The sequence below is a fragment of the Narcine bancroftii genome, chromosome 12, assembly GCF_036971445.1.
Source record: "Narcine bancroftii isolate sNarBan1 chromosome 12, sNarBan1.hap1, whole genome shotgun sequence".
NCBI lineage: Eukaryota > Metazoa > Chordata > Chondrichthyes > Torpediniformes > Narcinidae > Narcine > Narcine bancroftii.
Genome location: NC_091480.1, coordinates 64,816,567 through 64,838,970, shown reverse-complemented (window position 1 = coordinate 64,838,970; position 22,404 = coordinate 64,816,567). Strand labels below are relative to the sequence as shown.

Here is a 22,404-nt window from a genome sequence, read left to right as displayed (position 1 = left end):
ACTAGATCGCTTTACTGACCACCTTCGATCTGTCCACATCAATGACAAGGGTCTCTGCGACAATATCCTTACTCCTCTGCACTCCCATTGCAGTATTCTCTCCATCAGGGACTGGGCACAAACTAGATCGCTTTACTGACCACCTTCGATCTGTCCACATCAACAAGGGTCTCTGTGACAATTTCAATTCTGCACGCCACTCCCGTGCAGGTGTCTGTCCATGGCTTCATATCAAACCAAAGCCACCCATAAATTAGAGGAACACCATCTAATATTGTCTGGGCAATCTCCAACTAGATCACATTAATGTTGACTCCATCTTTTCCCATTCGGTCTTCATTCCTCCAGCTCTCAAACCCTTCCCTCTCCAGAGACATCTTCCCTCCCCTTGTTTGCTGGTGTGCCTTCCCTCCTTTATCTACCTACCTCCAGTCCGTGGGACTGTACTCCTCCCCATCCCCCGTTTTGTTCAGGCAGCTGCAAATATTTTTTTTTTTTAAAAATAGCTTGAAGGGTGCAAGCCCAAAATGTTGATATCTTTATTTTTGCTAAAAGTACTGTTTGACCTGCCAAGTTTCTCCAGCATCTTTACACAGAATTAGGAATTGTATTCTCAGAGATTATTTTCTGTCCTCATGCTTGTGATATTCCATTTAAATAAACAAATGCAGAAGCAAGTGCAAAAGCAGAAAGCCCCAACTCAGTGCACCTTGCCAGAAAATAGCAAATTACTATGGCAATTGACACACTCCAATGTAGTTCATTTTACAATGTGCTTTCAGACATTTCTGAGCAACATGCTAACTCACTGCATGAGAAACCACGCCCAAATTTCCTCATGCAGTTTCACCGGAAAATGGCTAAGATAGCAATGCAGGGGGCATCAAGTCAATTTTACAGCAGAAACAAACCCAGTCCACACTAAGTTGTTTACCCAAACTAGACCCACATCAAAACTGCAATGTTTTATGTGGATGCCAAAAACCACAAATCTGACAAGCAGTTTAATAATGTCATGGCATTTTCATATCCAAACTGCATTTATACCAATGCATTTCATTACCTGTATTATCGGGGGGGGGGGGGGGGGGTAAGAAGAGTGAAAGACCATTTTTACAGTGAATACAAAGAGGATGATCTGAGCTCTTGGGCTGCAAAGGTATTATTTTCTTCACCAAGTATGAGGTAATTCTGGAATATCCCCCATCACTCAATTCTCAGGCTATGCAATCACAACTTTGGGGGGGGGGGGGGGTAGGTGGTCACTTCAGTAAATAGCTGGAGATCAACCATTTGGATCAGTTAAAACAATCATCATTAGAACCAAGTGAAATCAGCCAAGTGTTTCTGCATGAGGAAAAAGCAGAGAACTTAAAGCAGCTCATTTTTTCCCCCCAAAACCAGCAACCAATGCTCAGTAACAGCCTGCACATTCCAGAAGGGAAAGAAGTCCTTTATATGGATTTCTACATTTTTTTTGAATTTTAGATTAGCTTGAATATAGGAACTTACTGACCTCATTGAAGTTGTGAATTACCAACTTTCATTCCGCACTTCATAGTAGCATCACCAGTTATTATCCACCTTGATATCAAGCAACACTTGCTGCTCCTGCTGCACTCAAGTTAATATCACTACAATTCATATATCAGCTAAAATAGATTCTGAATAAAGTATAAATTAGAACCCATCTTAATGAGAATCATCCTCAGCACTGGATTGAATAGTGCATTGAAATAATGTGCCAATGCTGAAACTCAGGTGTGCATGGCATCTTCCAAAATTTTCCCACCTAGTTTGGAAAAAGCTCATCTCAACATCCTCCTCCCTGGTTTCTAACTATGGCAAACTGGAGTATCCACAGATTTATTAAAGTTTATTTTTTCATCAATAATAAACCCCCACCACACCCCCCCCCCCACTTTTCTCTCAGTCTCAGAACTGTACTCAAAATAAGATGAGACAATTTATTGCAGAACTTTTATTAAAGATACAACACAGGTCAAAAGGTAGAATTAGAACAAATAAAAGGAAACAAACAGGACATTAGTGTTAACTAATCTAATACTCTTCTCCTTCCTCTTCACCTTCAGTACTATCAGCACCCACTTCCTCATAATCCTTCTCCAGAGCAGCCATATCCTCTCGGGCCTCTGAGAACTCTCCTTCCTCCATACCCTCACCAACATACCAATGAACAAAGGCACGCTTGGCATACATCAGATCAAATTTGTGGTCCAGACGAGCCCAAGCTTCAGCAACAGCGGTGGTGTTGCTCAGCATACACACAGCTCGCTGTACCTTGGCCAAATCACCTCCAGGTACCACAGTGGGAGGCTGGTAGTTGATGCCAACCTTGAAACCAGTTGGGCACCAATCCACAAATTGGATGGTACGTTTGGTTTTGATGGTGGCGATGGCTGCATTGACATCTTTTGGGACCACATCACCACGATAAAGAAGGCAGCAGGCCATGTACTTGCCATGGCGTGGGTCACATTTGACCATCTGATTAGCTGGCTCAAAGCAAGCATTGGTTATCTCTGCAACTGTCAATTGCTCATGGTAGGCTTTCTCAGCAGAGATAACAGGGGCATAGGTGGCCAATGGGAAGTGGATACGGGGATATGGCACCAAGTTGGTCTGGAACTCAGTCAGATCAACATTCAGGGCACCATCAAAACGGAGGGAGGCTGTGATGGAGGACACTATCTGGCTAATGAGACGGTTCAGATTGGTGTAAGATGGTCGTTCAATGTCAAGGTTTCTACGGCAGATGTCATAGATGGCTTCATTGTCAACCATGAAAGCACAATCTGAGTGCTCTAGGGTGGTATGGGTGGTTAGGATGGAATTGTAGGGCTCTACTACAGCTGTAGACACTTGTGGCGCTGGGTAGATGGAGAATTCAAGCTTGGACTTCTTGCCATAGTCGACAGACAGACGCTCCATCAGCAGCGACGTAAAACCGGAACCAGTGCCACCGCCAAAACTGTGGAAGACCAAGAAACCTTGGAGACCCGTACATTGGTCAGCCTGTGGAACACAAGTGAATATTTAGTTATTTACATCAAAACACATCTAGCTGCAGACCAGCTCCCAAGCATTTATGTAAATACACACCAGTTTGCGAATTCTGTCCAGGACCAGGTCAATGATCTCCTTGCCAATTGTGTAATGACCACGGGCATAGTTATTGGCCGCATCTTCTTTCCCAGTAATGAGTTGCTCAGGGTGGAAGAGCTGGCGGTATGTACCAGTACGAACCTCATCTGAAAAAGAGGAGCGTGTTCAGTAGCCATGTCATGGTGGTGGGGGGTGGGAAGGGGAAAAAATGATGGAATAAACATCGGTATTTACCTATCACTGTTGGTTCCAAATCCACAAACACAGCTCTGGGTACATGCTTGCCTGCTCCCGTCTCACTGAAGAATGTATTGAAGGAATCATCGCCACCCCCAATGGTTTTATCACTGGGCATCTGACCATCAGGCTGGATGCCATGTTCCAAGCAGTACAGCTCCCAGCAGGCATTGCCAATCTGGACACCAGCCTGGCCCACGTGGATACTGATACACTCACGCTGTGAAGGAATAAACAGTCACAATCAACTAATTGAACATTCTCTCCAGTTCTACATCCATGACAGTTCATGACTGACATGTTTGGACAGCCACAGTTCATTGCTTCTGCCAACATGGATGCAGATTGTGGTATCCAGCTTTGATCAGGCAGGCCATGAGTGGTCTTGACTAATGCCTGGGTACAAAAAGTGGACAAGGAGTCAATGTGAAAATTGAGGGGGGGGGAAAAAGAGTGAGAGGGAGGAAGAACCATTAATGTACTCCAAATTCTGAATTCTAAACCAGTCCCAGACAAGCTAAAAAATTCACAAACAATGACACTAACTTGAAAAATGCATTTAAAAAAGTGTAGGATACAAATACAGGCAAACAATACCAACTCAACCACTTTACCATGCCTGCAAACTAAGTTATGTACAGCTTGCTGATCACATGCAGAGGGCACATAAGCCAAAGGGAAAATAGGAGCAAAAGTCTGCAAACACCAGCACAATGCTGGTGAAACTATGCATGTCATTAGAAGCAAAACGTAGGCAGGTGCCCAAACCTTCTTCAGTTGTCCGCCAATATTTTTTCATACCTTGATGAAGGACTCAAGCCTGAAACATAAGTAATGTATCTATCTTTGCTACATAAAGTACACTGTTTGACCTGCTGAGTCTCTCCAGCATTGCATTTTTAAAACTTATGGCAAACTGCAGGGCCATGGGTAGACAGACAGGATCGACTGCGGGGGGGAAGGGGGGGCCGGGAAAAAAAATCTTTTGAAGAATTTCTCGCTGCAGATTGAGGTCAGCTTATGATCTCATCGCTTTGCCAAGTCACTAGCCATGTGACCAGTTTCCGCATTACATCATCCTTCCAGATAAGGACATCCTCCGGCGGAAAACAAATTTGCCGGTCAGGCAGTGAAAAAAGGTGGATTACAGTTCGCATCGAGCGAGCAGTCACGTACTGCCCACTTCCCCTTCTCTCTCCTCCCACCAAAAGAAAATAAAACACATGGCGAGTCAGACATTTGACCTTTGCAGCAGGCACTTCCGTGTAATATTACCTGTTCGGGACTATAACAATGTTACATCTCACGCTGAACGACGAGGTCGCCTTTGCGCTCAACACGCGGCCGCAACTTTTTTTTGAAACGCGGCAGCGGTTGGCCCCCCAACCAACCAGCGGCGCCGACGCGCGTCTGGCAGCCAATCAGCGGCTCCCCTCATCCGCCGCCGCGCGCCCAGGTCGGCGAGACGCCGCACAAACCCCGCCTCGAGGCCCATCGGCGGCGCCACCGCGTTTCCCGGCCAATCCGCGGTGCGGCCGCGCGCACGCGGGATCACCTCCCCCCCCTCCCCAACCGCCGCCACCTCGAAGACCGCGCTACAATGAGCTTTAATTTTAATTTCCCTTTATTTTTAAAAAACATCAAAGAAAATGTGTCCGTTTGGTCTTCTTTTCAATGTCTATGGCAGAAACCGCCCGGTTATTTCCCCACCCCATCCTTAGCGCCAAGTTAACAATCATGGGGACCGTTAGCAACGCAAAAGGCGCAGACCTTATCCAGAAACTCTACCGCTAATGTAAGGACGAAAAAAAAGTGGCGTAAAACTTTCCGAAATTGAGGCAAGGCAATTTTTGGAGGGAAGGGGTGGGTCCGATTATGAACTTCGGACCACTTTGAAATTGTTCCCCCGCTTCCCAATGCCACTGCCGAGTGAAGAAAGACTCACCATGTTTCTTCGTTGAACCTTTTTTTTCTCTTCTCGGAATGAGAGAATGCGTCGGTGCTTCTACTCTTACAAACTGACGGCAATGAGTCGCTGTAAGAGGTCTCTGCGTCTTCCGCGCGGGTGCGGCCACTTTAATACACTCGATGACGTTGCCGCGGGAGGGGGTTGGATTTGACTGACAGGCGGCCTGGGCCATTCTTGCGTGGGGTCAGAGACACGTCCGCGCTTTGGAGGCGGGGCGGCTTGCGTATGGCACGGCGAGCTGGGGGCGTGTCTTATTTGATTGACAGGTGCGCTAGAGGCGGGTCGGGTTTGACTTACAAGCGCGCTTGTCTGATAGGCGCGCTGGGTTGGGTTTGTCTAACAGGCGCGCTGGAGGCGGGTTGGGTTTGTCTTGCAGGCGCGCTGGAGGCGGGTTCGGTTTGTCTTGCAGGCGCGCTGGAGGCGGGTTGGGTCTGACTGACAGGCGCGCTGGAGGCGGGGCGGGGTGGGTCTGACTGACAGGCGCACTGGAGGCGGGGCGGGTCTGACTGACAGGCGCGCTGGAGGCGGGGCGGGTCTGACTGACAGGCGCGCTGGAGGCGGGGAGGGTTGGGTCTGACTGACAGGCGCACTGGAGGCGAGGCGGGGCGGGTTGGGTCTGACTGACGGGCGCGCTGGAGGCGGGGCGGGGCGGGTCTGACTGACAGGCGCACTGGAGGCGGGGCGGGTTGGGTCTGACTGACAGGCGCGCTGGAGGCGGGGCGGGTTGGGTCTGACTGACAGGCGCGCTGGAGGCGGGGCGGGTTGGGTCTGACTGACAGTCGCGCTGGAGGCGGGGCGGGTTGGGTCTGACTGACAGGCGCGCTGGAGGCGGGGCGGGTTGGGTCTGACTGACAGGCGCGCTGGAGGCGGGGTGCAGTGCCATTGGTCGCACCATCACATTTTAAATAAAAATGCCTCAAAAAGGCAGCTTCGAGTGGCTTTGGGAAAACTTCAGACATTGTTGCAGGGTCCCAGGAACAAATTTTTTACTTCAGATGCTCAGCCAAAAGGGTGATACTATTGCTTTGATGTTAAAGATGAAAGAACACTTTATTTGATATCATCCTTTTAATCTGTCAGGCTTTCGAAAATCATGATAAAATGTCAATCAAACGTCCCTATTTTTAATAGCCTGTTTTTCTCCTTTGGCTTGGCTTCGCGGACGAAGATTTATGGAGGGGGTAAATGTCCACGTCAGCTGCAGGCTCGTTTGTGGCTGACAAGTCCGATGCGGGACAGGCAGACACGGTTGCAGCGGTTGCAGGGGAAAATTGGTTGGTTGGGGTTGGGTGTTGGGTTTTTCCTTCTTTGCCTTTTGTCGGTGAGGTGGGCTCTGCGGTCTTCTTCAAAGGAGGTTGCTGCCCGCCAAACTGTGAGGCGCCAAGATGCACGGTTTGAGGCGATATCAGCCCACTGGCGGTGGTCAATGTGGCAGGCACCAAGAGATTTCTTTAGGCAGTCCTTGTACCTTTTCTTTGGTGCACCTCTGTCACGGTGGCCAGTGGAGAGCTCGCCATATAACACGATCTTGGGAAGGCGGTGGTCCTCCATTCTGGAGACGTGACCCACCCAGCGCAGCTGGATCTTCAGCAGTGTGGACTCGATGATGTCGACCTCTGCCATCTCGAGTACTTCGACGTTAGGGATGAAAGCGCTCCAATGAATGTTGAGGATGGAGCAGAGACAACACTGGTGGAAGCGTTCTAGGAGCCGTAGGTGATGCCGGTAGAGGACCCATAATTCGGAGCCGAACAGGAGTGTGGGTATGACAACGGCTCTGTATACGCTTATCTTTGTGAGGTTTTTCAGTTGGTTGTTTTTCCAGACTCTTTTGTGTAGTCTTCCAAAGGCGCTATTTGCCTTGGCGAGTCTGTTGTCTATCTCGTCGATCCTTGCATCTGATGAAATGGTGCAGCCGAGATAGATAAACTGGTTGACCGTTTTGAGTTTTGTGTGCCCGATGGAGATGTGGGGGGGCTGGTAGTCATGGTGGGGAGCTGGCTGATGGAGGACCTCAGTTTTCTTCAGGCTGACTTCCAGGCCAAACATTTTGGCAGTTTCCGCAAAACAGGACGTCAAGCACTGAAGTGCTGGCTCCTGATGCCTTACTTAATATACATGCTTAAAGACTTTAAGATTTATTGTCAGAGTCCATACATGACATCATATACAACCCAGAGATTCTTTTTCCTGTTTTACCTCTGTGTGAAGAAGGTGCCACACATGTCCCCTTTAAGTTTTTCTTCCTTCATTTTTAAGTCAATCCTCTCTATATTCCTCTACCCTGGGGGGGAAAAAAATATAACTATTTAGCTCATCAATGAACCTTATAATTTATAAATCTCCTCTCCCCCACCACCCCCCCCCCACCCCAGCCTCCTACATTTAAGGGAGAAAAGTCCCTGTCTTTCTAAGTTTCCTTGTAATTCTTGTACTATTGTAACATGGTCCCTTCTCGATGTCCTGACTGATGAAAGCAAATGTGCCAAACGTCTTCTTCACCATCCTACCTACCTGTGTCACCATTATACCCAGTTCTGCTTTCACAAAGCCAACACCCCCCCAATCAATTCTCACCATAGAACATTACAACACAGAAAAAAGGGCCCTTCAGTCCTTCTATTTTACCTAGTCCCAATGACCTCCTCCCATCCATGTCTCCATCCAAATTTTTCTTAAATGTTAAAATTGCACCTGCGTTCACAACTTCACCTTTCCTTTCTCTTGGCCTCTTTTCCATATCCCACTATCACCTTTTGTTTGTACTCCTCCGCCTGCCTATTCTTTTATTCAGACACTTCCTGCTTTTTATCACATCTTGAAGAAGGGTTCAGGCCCGAAACATTGATTATATATCTTAACCTCCTCTGGACACTGTGAAAACTGCTGAGTTCCTCCAGCATTTCTCCTTTAACAACAATCACACTGTCTGCAGACTTTCATGTTTCACTCCACTATCATGGAACTATGTACCTGCGAAGACTCTTTGTTCCACAACACTTTCCAAAGCCCTCATTCACTGTACATGTTGTGCCCTGGTTTAACCTCCAAAACCTCACACTTCTCCAAGTTAAATCCCATCTGTCATTCATTGGTCCAGTTTCCTAAATCATCTCAGATAACCTGAAGTGCGCAAGGCTACTGGCCACCATTACGTTAACCTTCAATAGGGAATTCTATTGAGAGCACCCTGGCCGGTTGCATCACATTGTGGGTACGGTTGCTGCAGAGAAATGGATCAAAGGTCAATCCACAGGACCATAAGAGTGGCAGAGAGGATCACTGGAGTCTCCCTCCCCCCTGCCCCATCAACGCGATCTACCGGGATCATTGTCTGAAGAGGACCCCTTCCACCCCGCACAGAGCTGCTCCCATCGGGGAAGAGATCCAGGAGGATCAGAGCCAGCACCACCAGTCTAAAGAGCAGCTTCTTCCGACGGGCAGTGAGGATGCTGAACGACCCAAGGAAATGACCACCCAAGACTCTCACATTCATGAATCAATGTTTATTTATTTGTATATATGAATATTTGTCCTGCATGTGTATTGTTTGTCTTTATGTGCGTTATGTCTGGGTGTGTGTCTGCATATTTTGCACCGAGGACTGGAGAACGCTATTTTGTACAATCAGATGACAATAAACTTGACTTGATTTAAATGAACCATGCCATGAAATTGGGCAATACAGATAAGGAACGTCCAAAATTTGATCCCTTGTTCCTGCTGAGTTAAAGTCTGCTGAGGCAGTGGTGGGCCAACTGAATTAATGCTGCAGAGAGATAGCCCAAGGTTTACACTTCATAGCTGACCCCCTCTCCCAAGTTTGAAAAATGGTCATTGTGGTTTAAAGGCCTCTAATAACTCTCCTCTTAGACATTTTCTTGTTCTTCTTGATGGCAGCCAGTAGCCATGGAAGCAAACTCCAGTGAATGTCAGGACTTGTCTGGATAGCAGCAAAGCTTTCTTGAAAGATTAGCTTGATGAAAAGAAAGCATTTAATTAGATTTCAGGGTCCTGCAGAAAATCAATGTGCAGTCTGCAGTGAGGTTGTGTCCGTATTCTGAAATGTTTTTTTTAAATTAAATTTAGATGTATAGCACTGTTGCAGGCTCTTCTGGACCACACGCCCATACCACCCAAATGCCCCAGTTCAACTACAACCCCCGGTATGTTTTAAAAGGTTGGAGGAAACTGGAGACCCCAGGGAAAACCCACACAGACACGGGGAGAACATACAAATTCCTTTCAGACAGTGTCGCTGGCGCAGTAACAGCATTGTGGTAACCGTGCCGCCTGTGTTGATTAAATTAATGTTTTACATCTTAAAGTGTTTATCGTGAGTTTTTTGAGAGAGATTTCAAGGTGCTGTAATGTTTAGAAATACAACTATAATGAAAGTGAATATGCCACAGAAAGAGACAGCATGGAAACAGGCCCTTCGGCCCATTGAGTCCATTCTGACCATAACCAATCAGTAGTAGTAATCCCATTTTATTCAAATCTGCCTGGTCCACAGGAAAAAGAATCTCAGGGTTGTATGTACACTGACAATAAATTTTAACTTTGAATTGGGGAAGTCTTCATTTTAATCACATATAAATATTTTTCAAATGGATAAAGGTGCATACTATCTGAAGTTTCTTTGAGCTTTCTATTCAGAGCAGAAATAAAGGATACATCAGTGTGATTTGTATATAATCAACCCAGTAGTTCATATGTAAAACACAAATGTATGCAGACACCGTGGTTGAAGTAAAAACACAATGCTGGAGAAACTCAGCAGGTCAAACAGTGTACTGTAGCGGCGGCTACACTGCTCCTGCATTAACACACACAACCAGACGGGTTGCGCTCAGTGCGCAGACTAGTTCATTGCAGGCTGCTGGGCTGCACTTATACTCCCAGCCCGGACCTGGCTGAGAACCACGCTGGAAGGCCCTGACATCACCCAGGCGTCACATGGTCCCCAGGTTTCTGAGCCCCAAGCTGGAAGGAAGGGAAACCCCCAACGGCACTATTTTAGCTGGTTGCCCCGCCACGTGGCTTACAAGTGGGGCCAGTTCACCTTCCTTGTGATGAACCGCCACACAGTCACCCCCACCCCCAGAACCAGCGCCAATGTCCTTTTTTTGCTGGGTGGCCTCGCTTCTTGGGCTGGGCAACGACCACGGGCTCGGTGGGATCGAGGTGCGCTGGCTTCAGCCTGTCCATGGTAAACACCTCATGCCTGCTGCCCAAGTCCAGCATGAACGTCAAGCCAGTACGCTGTATTACCCTGTACGCTCCTCGTACAGTCACTGCAGAGGTGCCGTGGTCGGGCCCCACCAAATGAAAATGAACTCCGCGGAAAGCAGCTCGCCAGGAACGTGAGATGGGCGGGTGCCATGCCTGGGCAGTGGTGGGGGTTCAAAGGAGTTCAAGCGTGTCCTGAGGTGAGGAAGTAGTTTGTGCGATGACTGCTGGGGATTGTGAGGTGCATTGACGAACTCACCAGGTAGTGCCAGCAGCGCACCGTAGACCAGCTCAGCCGATGATGCCTGCATATCTTCCTTGGGAGTGGAGTGGATGCCCAGGAGCACCCACGGCAGTTCATCCATCCAGTCGGGACCGGTGAGGCGGGCCATGAGCGCCTACTTAAGATGGCGGTGCAGACGTTTGACCAGTCCATTGGCCTGCGGGTGGTAGGCCATGGTGCGGTGTAGCTGGATCCCCAACCTGTTGGCGAGTTGTGACCAGAGCGCAGATGTGAACTGGGTGCCCCAATCGCTGCTGAGGTGAGCCGGGACGCCGAACCGGGTGACCCAACCATGGGTGCTCGGGAGCAGGAGTCGATGGAGGCGTCTGGCATCAGGATTGCCTTGGGCCAGCGAGTGGTGCGGTCCACCACCGTAAACAGGTAACAGTTGCCCCCGAAAATGGGTAAGGGCCTGATGATATCCACGTGAATGTGGCTGAAGCATTCCCGACATGCTCGAACTCCTGTACGGGCGCCCAGGTGTGCCTGTGCACCTTGGATGTCTGGCAATGGGTGCATGTTCTGGCCCAGCCCGCGATCTGCTTCCGCAGCCCATGCCATACGAACCATTCTGCCACCATCCGGACCGTGGACCTAATGGACAGATGTGAAAGATCGTGGATGTGACAGAAGACCTGCCTGCACCACTGCTGGGGAACCACTGGCCGCGGGGTTCCCAAGGAGATAACACACAGGATGGTGCCTTCGCTGCTCAGAGTTGGGAGGTCTCGGAACCGCAGGCCGGTGATGGCGGTCTTGAAGGCCCTCGTCTCCTCATCAGCTTCCTGGTCTCGGGCGAGCTGGTCGAAGACGAGGCCGGGCGTCAGCACGCAGATGGCCGGTTGCGAGACTGCATCAGCAACCACATTGTCCTTCCCCACCTTGTGCCAAATGTCAGTGGTGAACTCTGACACGAAGGAGAGGTGACGCTGCTGGCGGGCCAATCAGGGATCCTTTGCCATCGCAAGCGCCTGGGTGAGGGGTTTGTGGTCTGTGAAAATGGTAAAAGTCATCCCCTCCAAAAAATAGCGGAAATGCGCACTGCCAGGTACATGCCCAGTAACTCGCAGTCGAAGGCACTATACTTGCATTCCGGCAGGCGAAGCAGATGGTTGAAGAATGCCAGCGGTTTCTAATGTCCATTCACCTGCTGCTCCAGGATGGCACTGATGGCTGTGGGAGAGGCATTGACAGAGTGCCATATGCAGGTCGGTGTGCGGGTGGGAGAGCACGGCGGCCTTCATCAGGGCGTCCTTGGTGGCCTCGAATGCGGTGCAGGCTTCTGGTTTACAAGCGAGCATCTTGTGCTTGGCTGCGATGAGGGTGAACAGCAGCTGCATGATGCTCGCAGCTCCCGGGATGAAGCGGTTATAAAAGTTGACCATACCCACGAACTCCTGCAGCCCCTTGAGGCTGTTCGGGCGTGGGAACTCCCTGATAGCAGCGACCTTCACAGCAGTGGGCGTGGCTCCTTCAGCCGTGATGGTATGCCCAGGAACTGCATGGAGTCTTTCCCGAACTGGCACTTGGCTGGGTTGATGGTAAGGCCGAAGTTGGCCAGCCGGGAGAAAAGGGCACGTAGTTGGGCCTTATGTTGCACCTGGTCCTTGCTGGTGACGAGGATGTCGTCCAAATAAATAAAGATGAAATCCAAGTCCCTGCCCACAGAGTCCATGAGGCACTGGAAGGTCTGAGCAGCGTTCTTGAGCCCGAACGGCATGCGCAGGAATTTGAACAAACCAAAGAGGGTGATGATGGCCGGCTTGGGTATGTCCTCAGGGTGCACCGGGACCTGGTGATATGCGCGCACCAGGTCAACCTTGGAGAAGACCCTCGAACCGTGCAGGTTGGTCATAAAGTCCTGGATGTGAGGGATGGGGTAATGGTAAGGAACAGTTGCCTCATTGAGCCGTCAATAGTCTCCACAGGGATGCCAGCCACCGGAGGCTTTTGGGACCAGGTGGAGAGGCGAAGCCCACAGGCTGCTGAATGATTCCCAGCTCCAACAGGTGTGAAAACTCCTTCGCTACATGGAGCTTGTCAGGCAGAAGCCGGTGTGCCTTGGTGTGAATCAGCAGGCCTTGGGTGGGGATGTGGTGGAACACCCCGTGGCACGGCGAGGCAGCGGAGAACTGTGCCTTGAGGAGTGTTGGGAACTCGTCCAGGATCTGGTGGAACTCGTCTCTGGGCGTGCTGATCGTAGCCATCTGCGGTTGCTCTGAGCAGGCGGTGTTGAAGCGAACGGCCTGGAAGGTACGGGCATCCACCAGGCACCTACCTCGAATGTCCACCAGAAGCCCGTGTGCAAGGAGGAAGTCTGTACCCAAGATGACAGTCAGGAGGGACGAGTCTGTGAACCTTCACGCGAAATTCCATTGGCCAATCTGGAAGTGGACTGTTTTGTCTCCATGCGTCCGGATTGCCATTGCGTTGGCCGCACGGAGGGGATGTCCACAAGGTTAGTTCCTGGATTCGATGGCTGTGGCCGGGATGATGCTGATCTGGGCTCCAGTGTCAATGAGGAACCGCTGGCTGCTGACTGAGTCCCGCAGGTAGAGAAGGCTGTGTCCTTGGCCAGCCACCTCAGCCATTAACAGCGACCAGCCTGGTCATTTCCCTGGAACGAACAGGGCTGATGACACTTCCGGGCCTTGGCTCCCCAGCACTGGTGGTAGAAGCAGAGGCCTGAAGCGGATGCTACAGCCTTGGTTATGCTCTTGGGAGCCCTTGCAGGGGCCGGGTGCTCTACCACACCACTAGGGGCAAGCTTGGCGTGGTCGTGTCCATGCCTCGTGACTTGCTGGACCACTGAGCCTTCCGAGAATCGTGCGAGCCATAGCTCTTGGGCATTGTGGACGACCTTCCTCGGGTCAGTGAAGCTCTCCTGAACCAGCAGCAGGCATATGTCCCTGGGCATATGTTCGAGGAAGATGCGCTTGAAAAGTAGGCAGTTGGTGTGCTCACCCATGAGCGCGAGCATCTCGACCATCAGTTCCATTGGGGACCTGTCCCCCAGGGTGTCGAGGTGCAGCATCCGAGCGGCACGCTGGTGTCTGGATAGTCCGAGGGACCCGGTAAGCACTCGCTTGATGGTCTCGTATTTGTCCTCGGCGGGTGGGTGCTGAACAAGGTGCAACTCGCTTCTGGCGGTGGCCTGGTCCAGGGCTGCGACCACATGGTAGAATTTGGTCGTGTTGGATGAAATCTGGCGGAAGTGAAACTGGGCCTCCGCGTGGCTGAACCAGGTCTCCAGCTCCTGAATCCAGAATTCAGGCAGTTTTACGACTATAGCGCTGATCCCAGGCTCGCTCATGATGGGTTCAAAGACGTTTGAACCCGTCGGGGTCACCAATTGTAGCGGCGGCTACACTGTTTCTGCAATAACACACACAACCAGACGGGTTGAGCTCAGTGAGCAGACTAGTTTATTGCTGGCTGCTGGGCTGCACTTATACTCCCAGCCCGGACCTGGCTGAGAACCGCGCTGGAGGGCGCTGACGTCAGGTTTCACGTGGTCCCCCAGCGCGGGTTTCTGAGCCCCGAGCTGGAAGGAAGGGAAACCCCCGACGGCACCATTTTGGCCGGCTGCCCCGCCGCGTGGCTTACAAGCGGGGCCGGTTCACCTGCCTTGTGGTGAGCCGCCACAGTCCTTTACGTAGCAAAGGTAAAGATACAGAATCAACGTTTTGGACTTGAGCCTTTCATCAAGGTACCTTTGATGTGCCAGTAATTCATATGTTAGGAGAAGGCCACTCCGATATAAAACCTACGACCCAAGGACCTCGCTGCCACATCCCAGCTTGCTTGGCCACGGCACACGAACCATGGGTGTAAAGGGTGGGGCCAGTACTGCGCACACTGCACTCCACCTAAAAGCTCCTTTGCGCAGGCCCGAGGACAGGTCCACGTCCTCCCCCTCCACGTCCTCCCCCTCCACGTCCTCCCCCTCCACGTAAAAACCCAACACCCAACCCCAACCAACCAATTTTCCCCTGCAACCGCTGCAACCGTGTCTGCCTGTCCCGCATCGGACTTGTCAGCCACAAGTGGCTGACGTGGACATTTACCCCCTCCATAAATCTTCGTCCGCGAAGCCAAGCCAAAGAATTCATATGTAAGACAGGTTCATTACAAAGCAATTCAAGTTTGACCAATTCCAGACAAGAATGACAGCATTTCAAACTAATGTGAATTCTAATCTGGTGTCAGGGATGAGACTATCTTCAAAACTGAAGCTTTCTTTCAGCTGCAATAGACATCTCAAGGATATGATGATCAAATCTACCTCAGTAGCAGGAGCCACAGCTGCTACCCGTAACATGTACTGCAAGTATTCAATCCAGTTACTTTTTCCAGTGCAGAAATTATACACGTTTGGTTTTACCAATGTATTATTCTTATGGGTCCTCTACCGGCACCACCTACGGCTCCTAGAACGCTTCCACCAGCGTTGTCTCCGCTCCATCCTCAACATCCATTGGAGCGCTTACATCCCTAACGTCGAAGTACTCGAGATGGCAGAGGTCGACAGCATCGAGTCCACGCTGCTGAAGATCCAGCTGCGCTGGATGGGTCACGTCTCCAGAATGGAGGACCATCGCCTTCCCAAGATCGTGTTATATGGCGAGCTCTCCACTGGCCACCGTGACAGAGGTGCACCAAAGAAAAGGTACAAGGACTGCCTAAAGAAGTCTCTTGGTGCCTGCCACATTGACCACCGCCAGTGGGCTGATATCGCCTCAAACCGTGCATCTTGGCGCCTCACAGTTTGGCGGGCAGCAACCTCCTTTGAAGAAGACCGCAGAGCCTACCTCACTGACAAAAGGCAGAGGAGGAAAAACCCAACACCCAACCCCAACCCACCAATTTTCCCCTGCAACCGCTGCAATCGTGTCTGCCTGTCCCGCATCGGACTTGTCAGCCACAAACGAGCCTACAGCTGACGTGGACTTTTTACCCCCTCCATAAATCTTCGTCCGCGAAGCCAAGCCAAAGAAAGATTCTTATTGTTATGAATGATTTTAATGCAAAGGTGACTTTCAATTTGATGCCCAGAGAAGCAACAGGGTTTTCTGGGTCAGCCTGTGAGTCACAACGTTTTAGGTTTGTTGTGTGGGAAGGGAACAGCTTGGTGGGTTGAAAAATAGCAGGCTGAATGCAGAAATCTTTATTGAAACACATGTAAGGGGATCGTAACAGAGATAACACACAAGTACTCTCAACCACACATCACAATGCAACCAGTCACTACCGATACCAGCAACTGCTTACACTCATTCAAGCACAGTACAACCCAGTCACATCGGACTTAACACTACGGATACTAGCAACTGTGTACAGACTTCTAACAGCCAAGGATTACAAATACGCTACCCGCCATCCGCCGTTCCTTGTCCAGTGTTGGCATGGCTCCAATGCTATCTAACAGCCCCGATCCCTGTGTAGTGCACACCTTACTAATGACTCCTCCAGCATTGTCCACAGTTCCGACCTGGAGTGGAGCAGCATTCGTCTCAGGACCGAAGACCAAAGAGGAAGAGCTACTCCACGTGGTGGACTTATAGTACAATCAGCTGAAGGGTCTGTCGCAGCTAATCACTAGGTGATTTAAAGGATCCGATGGTCAGGTGTGCACTAATGGGTGGGCAATGTCCACCTTGATTGGCAGGTGATGTGACTTCCAATGAGATTCCAGACGGAGAGGTCATGTGACCCTCCACAATCCACACTACAAGATTCAAATCCCACTCTGGGAACGAGAGCTCAAAGCTCTGGGGGTTGGAACTCCCTCGTGCAGTACTAATGATCTGCCACACTGTCACTGAGGTCCCATCGTTCAGATGAGATATGACCCAGGGTGGCACGGTTGACATTGGACAGAAAACTTGGCGTAGCAGTTAACGCAACACCTTTACAGCGCCAGAGATCGGGACCAGACCTGGGTTCTAATCCCATGCTGTCTGTAAGGAGTTTGTACGTCCTCCCCATGTCTGCATGGGCTTTCTCCGGGGGCTCCACTTTTCCTCCCATCCTTCAGAAAAAAAAGTACCAGGGTGTAGGTTAATGGAATGTAAATTGGGCAGCACAGACTGATAGGGCCGAATTGGCCTGTTACCGTGCTATATATCTAAATTTAAATTTAACGTCCCCAGCTGCTTTCTTGGGCAAATATAGAAGATCTTATGACACTGTTTTGAGGAAGCACAGAAGTGTGGAAGAAATTTCATGCAGAGATGTTGACATGAACATAGTTGGCAAACAGCCCATTTTGGAACAGTGCCTTAACTGGGCTGGTTGTGTCAGCAAGACATATTGCTTGAAAGGCGTCAAGGACACTGACAGTGGTTAATGATGTGTGTTTTTCTTACACTTAGACAAACAAAGGTTTTAATGAAAAACACTGTTGTTGAGGTCAAGATGTAGTTTGCAAAGTTTTTGATGAAATAATATTATCATCATTTCTATAGAAGCTCGTTTGTCTCTTGGTCTAAAAGTAGGAGAGGTAGATTTTAGAGTTCTGGTAGCAGTGAAGGCAGTTGCAGATGCTCCAGATCTTATGTTGATAAACTCAGAGAATCTCAAAGTCTCCGTCTTTCAGTTAATTTGAGTTACGACAGATTTGGCTTAGTTGGTGGGATTCCTTTTAAAACAGGATCTGAAAAAATCCTTCCCACCGTCGAGAACATCTACAGGGAACACTGCCTTCGGAGAACAGCAGCGATCATCAAGGATCCACACCACCCAGCACACACTCTGTTCTCGCTGCTGCCATCAGGAAAGAAGCAAGTGCCACAAGACTCGCACCACCAGGTTCAGGAACAGCTATTACCCCTCCACCATCAGACTCCTCAACAACAACCTCGATCAGGGACTCATTGATTTTTTTTTCTCTCTGCATTGCACAGTCAGTTTGTTTACATTTCTTTATTTGTTTGCGTACGTTGAGTCAGTTTTTTTTGCTCCGCCAATACGTGATAATTCTGCCTGGCCCACCATCCTCGGGTATGGTGGAAAGAGTAAGTGGGGAAATAAAGCAGTTTTGGCAAAAGTCTGTCCATAAAATGGCCTCAGGTGGCCAGAGGCACTGCCCTTAGTAAATTAAATTCCACAACATGAGAAGAATAAAAATACAGGACTTAGCCCCCCACCCATGAAATTTTGATGGGGTGACCTACGACAACAGGCACCAAACCTTCCAATATGACCCCAGAAAAGGTAGTGCTTATATGGATTTGTTTTTTTACCAAAAATAAACTTTATTCAAATTAAATTATTTACAAAAGGAAAACCATTCAGAGTCTGTTCCCACCTTTATTTTGCCAATTTCTTCCTTGGGGCTTTTGGGTTTTCTACCTTTTCCTCACCATCTGCCATTTTTCTCTCTGCAGCTCTCTCCTCCATCAACTCTGCCTCCTCAGAAGGGACCTGTGGCCTCATGGCTGAGGTTTGAAGGTTGGAGGTGGACAAGCTTAGAGTCTCCTCTCTCTGCCGCAGTCAGATGAGGGGGTGTTGACCTCACTGGGGGTGGTGATGTTGGACGTTTCCCCTCCTCTTGCCTGTAGCTACACGCTTTGGGCAAGCCCTGTAGTGGTGACCTGCACTTGATCTCTGCACAGTCCTAGATTTGGCGGCCTTCCTGCCAACAGTTCTTACAGATGATTGCGCTGCATTGGGCCGCCACATGTCCAGGTTTGTTGCAGTTCCTGTACACCCTGGGCTGTTCTGAGTAGATCAGGTATCCATGGTTCCCTCCAATGCCAAACACCGAGTGGGGGGGGGTGGTGGATGATGGCCCTTTTGCTTCCTCTCTCGGCTTTACCTTCACTTGGCGTTTGCTGGTCCAGATTTCAATCGTGTCTTTGACGACCACACAGGTCCCTGTCCCCTCGACATAATGGCCCAGGAAGGAGAGTATGTCTACAACTGACACATGTGGGTTGAACATGTGCATTGTTATCACTCCTCCCTTCTGCGTAAGAAGAGTGAAGGGTAGCTGCGCCCTGGATAGAGAAGGTGGTACCATGTCCTCCTTCTCCTGAAAGTCCCTGAACAACCTCTGCCATCCTGCCAGGCACTTGAAGGTCACATCAAATTGACTGTTATCCATGACATCCTGGTGGCAGTAGATATCCTCTCAGATTTGAGGCATTCTATCAAGTCCTTCTGGACGAAGTAGTCCTGGGAAAACGGGGGACCTTTGCTCAGGTCTTCCGAATTCTTTGTGCTGCTGAGGACTTTGCTGCCACAGCCATCCTCGTGATGCTAGTGGAGCTGAGTTTATTGTGGGATAGGGTGTTAGATTGGTCCCCAATCAACATGGATCCACCCCTGTGCCAGCTCACACCAGACAATCTCTTCTGTTCTTCTTTCCTCTTCCTTCTTGATGCTACAGCTTCTCATGGATCCAGTAGGTTCTCTCTTTGGGATCACTCTTCCCTGCTAGGGTTGGCCATGATCACCAACTCTCCCCGACCAGGTGGGATAATTTGTGGCATAAGTTTTCAGGCCAAGGGACCTGGATCACACACAGGATATTGTTTGTAGTAATGATTTGTTTTATTCTTTACTGTGCTATTGGCATCATCAAAATGTGTTGCCAAGCAATCACCTGGGCAACAAAGATTTTGATTCCTCAACACTTTTGGGTGTATTTTATAGATTTTGGACTGCTGATCACAAAAATCACTTTAAAATATTCCTATCATGTACCATTTTTTTAGATATAACCTATTTTTGTGGTTTCCTGTCATATTTTGTCTACTTCAAGCAGACAAAACCAGGAACGTGTCGTTGAAAATTCATTTTCTGCATCCGCACTTGGACGCTTCCCGGCTGATCTTGGTGCTGTCAGTGACGAACACGGTGAAAGGTTTCCCCAGGACATTGCGGCCACGGAAAAGCGAAATCAGGGCAACTGGAATCCGCCAATGCCGGCTGACTATTGTTGGACACTGACACGGGAAGCATCAGATGCTGAGTACAATCAAAAATCAGCGACAGAACATTTTCGGGTCAGTTGACCTGACGCAATGTGTCAGCGTCATTATGCAGTTAAACATGCTAACTTCAATCAAAGTTAAGGTAATGTTTCTCCAACTTCCTATGTGATACAGCAAATCTGAAATGATCTTTGTGTTCAGCTTGAAGTTGTCTATCATAATCCCCAATTGTTTATCAGAGAGCAAACCTTTTGAAAAAAATTGTTGTCCAGTATTATTAATCGTACTGTGACTATGGCCAACCGCGCTCCAACGATAGTCAGGGCCCAAAAGGAAGTGGTAAAGTACGTTGACATGAATGAAGCAGGAGGGGATAGTTGTGATGAAGGAGAATGCATAACAATGCGCCGCCCATAATCTGTAGATTATAATCCCCTTTTCACTACTAAACCTGTGTGGAATGTTGAAAATGGGATGTAAATGAAAGTGAAAGTAGGCTGGATGTGTTAACCTAAAAGTTTAACATTGGAGGGATCTGTGAAGAAAATTTCATGCAGAGGTGTTGACTCTAACATAATTGGCAAATAGCCCATTTTGGAGTGGTGCCTGGACCAGGCTGGTTGTGTTGAGTGAGGCGTGTTGTTTTAAAGCAAAGTTGTACCCATGACTGGTGTCAAGGGCACTGACAGTGGTTAATGATGTGTGTTTTCTTACACTTAGACAAACAAAGGTTTTAATGAAAAACACTGTAGTTGAGGTCTAGACGTCATTTGCAAAGGTTTTGATGAAATAATATAAACATAATTTCTGTAAAAGGTCATTTGTCTCTCGGTCTCAAAATAAGTGCTTGTAGAGGTAGGCTTTAGAGGTCTGGTAGCGGTGAAGGCCACTGCGGATGCTCCATGACATCATGTTAATAAACTTGGATCAAATCTCGAAGTCTCCATCTTTGAATTAATTTCCACAAAAGGAAGAATTTTGGTGTCCAGACAAATATTTATCCCTCAGCACATTTCAAAAAAAGGTAGGATGGCCATTACGTTTGTGGAATCTTGTGTGTCATTGAGCTGTCACATTTTCTGCATTATCTCTTCCCTTTTCCCTCTGTCTCCTTCCACAGAACAAAAATTAATTCTCACCTCTCCTCTTATCATATCCAAATAACACCTTTTGTTGGCCTGAACTCCTGCACCGGCCAGCCTTCAGTCTTTATTCTTACATAGAAAACTACAGCACAGTACAGCCCTTTCAGCTGACCCTTCAAAAAAGTACTAAACCCTCCCTCTCCCGTAACCCTCAATTTGTCTTCTATCCATGTGCCTGTCTAAGAGTCTCTTAAATGCCCCTAATGTTTCAGCCTCCACCACCATCCCTGGCAAGGCATTCCAGGCTCCCATAACTCCCTGCATTAAAAAAAAACTTACTCCTGATGTCTCCCCTAAACTTTCCTCCCTTCACTTTGTACACATGTCCTCTGGCATTTGCTATTCCTCCCCTGGAAAACAGGTGCTGGCTGTCTACCTTGTCTATACCTCTCATAATCTTGTAGACCTCTATTAAGTCTCATCTCATCCTTCCATGCACCAAAGGAAACAGTCCCAGCTCTGCTAAGTTTGCCTCTGTGGTGATATGCCATTACATCACTAGGTCACTGTGGCCATCACCTGACGACTCTGTATATAAAGCCGATCGGAGCTCCTGCTCCTGCTGATGACCTGGGCTTGCACAGAGGCAAGACCTAGCTGTATATATCACTCTATTAAAGCCTGCATTTAACCTTCACTCTGCTTCGTGTGGTCGATGTCAGTCTCAATTTAATAGAGTGATTTATATCCGGGATGGAAGCTACTCCTGTCCTCACCCATGCTCCTGACTCCACCGAAACCAGATCTAAGGATCCAAAAATGGAGATGTCCCACACACACATGCAGCCGAGTACAGACCAGGCAGGGAGCCGCGGGAGTGAAGCCGCGGCGGAGAGAGGGACTCGCCCAGTGACAGAGGACTGCAAAAGGGACAGAAGCACCTGAGAGCAGCTAAAGAACAGCCCAGAGCCCTGCCTGTTAAGTAACTCTCCGGGACAGGGTCCAGCCACACACCCCACTGGGCTCCTGCTCGATAGCCAAGGGTTGTAACAAACGCAGGCAGAAGGCGTACAGCAAGTATCCCTCCCGATCTCAATCTACCACCAGGACTGCGAGGACATGCTTGCCCAGGATCGAGTGGCCACGTGGGGAAGGGATCAGGCTCGGTATGCGCCCCCACTGCCACAGAGACTCGATTTCAGCCAGGTGCTGAGGGCAGACAAGTCGGAACTGGACCCCAGGACCCCCAGGGCAAGCATTCACTTCAACTGGTGGCAGAGGTGTTTCCTAAACTATGTGGTTAATGGGGCGTCGGAGGAAGGAATGCTTATGCTGCTGCTAGCACAGCTGGGGGATCGCCCGTACTCCCTTATACAGGATGCTGAGTCCTATCAAGAGGCTATGAGCACCTTGCAGAGACACTATAATAAAGGACACAGCGAGCTCCACTCCAGACACAGGCTCATGACCAGGTCACAGCAAGCTGGGGAATCTGTTCGGGATTTCATCCTCGCCCTGAAGGACTTAGCTTGG

The 22,404-nt window shown here is 49.3% G+C and overlaps 1 protein-coding gene across 1 annotated transcript; it reads right to left on the bottom strand.

Moving 5' to 3' along the window:
• Positions 1 to 1,966: 1,966 nt before the first annotated feature.
• LOC138747392 (tubulin alpha-1C chain) lies at positions 1,967 to 5,436 on the bottom strand. Its single transcript, XM_069906551.1, has 4 exons — positions 5,309 to 5,436; positions 3,361 to 3,583; positions 3,124 to 3,272; positions 1,967 to 3,036 (listed from the first exon to the last, which is right to left on the bottom strand). The coding sequence occupies exons 1-4, from the start codon at positions 5,309 to 5,311 to the stop codon at positions 2,062 to 2,064; spliced, it is 1,350 nt and encodes a 449-aa protein (XP_069762652.1). The 5' UTR covers positions 5,312 to 5,436; the 3' UTR covers positions 1,967 to 2,061.
• Positions 5,437 to 22,404: the final 16,968 nt, after the last annotated feature.

Excerpts from the sequence above, each read along its gene's own strand:
- LOC138747392 (XM_069906551.1), bottom strand. Across the intron at positions 3,273-3,360 it reads TTTGGAACCAACAGTGATAG|ATGAGGTTCGTACTGGTACA; the intron begins GTAAATACCGAT and ends CCTCTTTTTCAG. Across the intron at positions 3,037-3,123 it reads TGGACAGAATTCGCAAACTG|GCTGACCAATGTACGGGTCT; the intron begins GTGTGTATTTAC and ends TGTGTTCCACAG.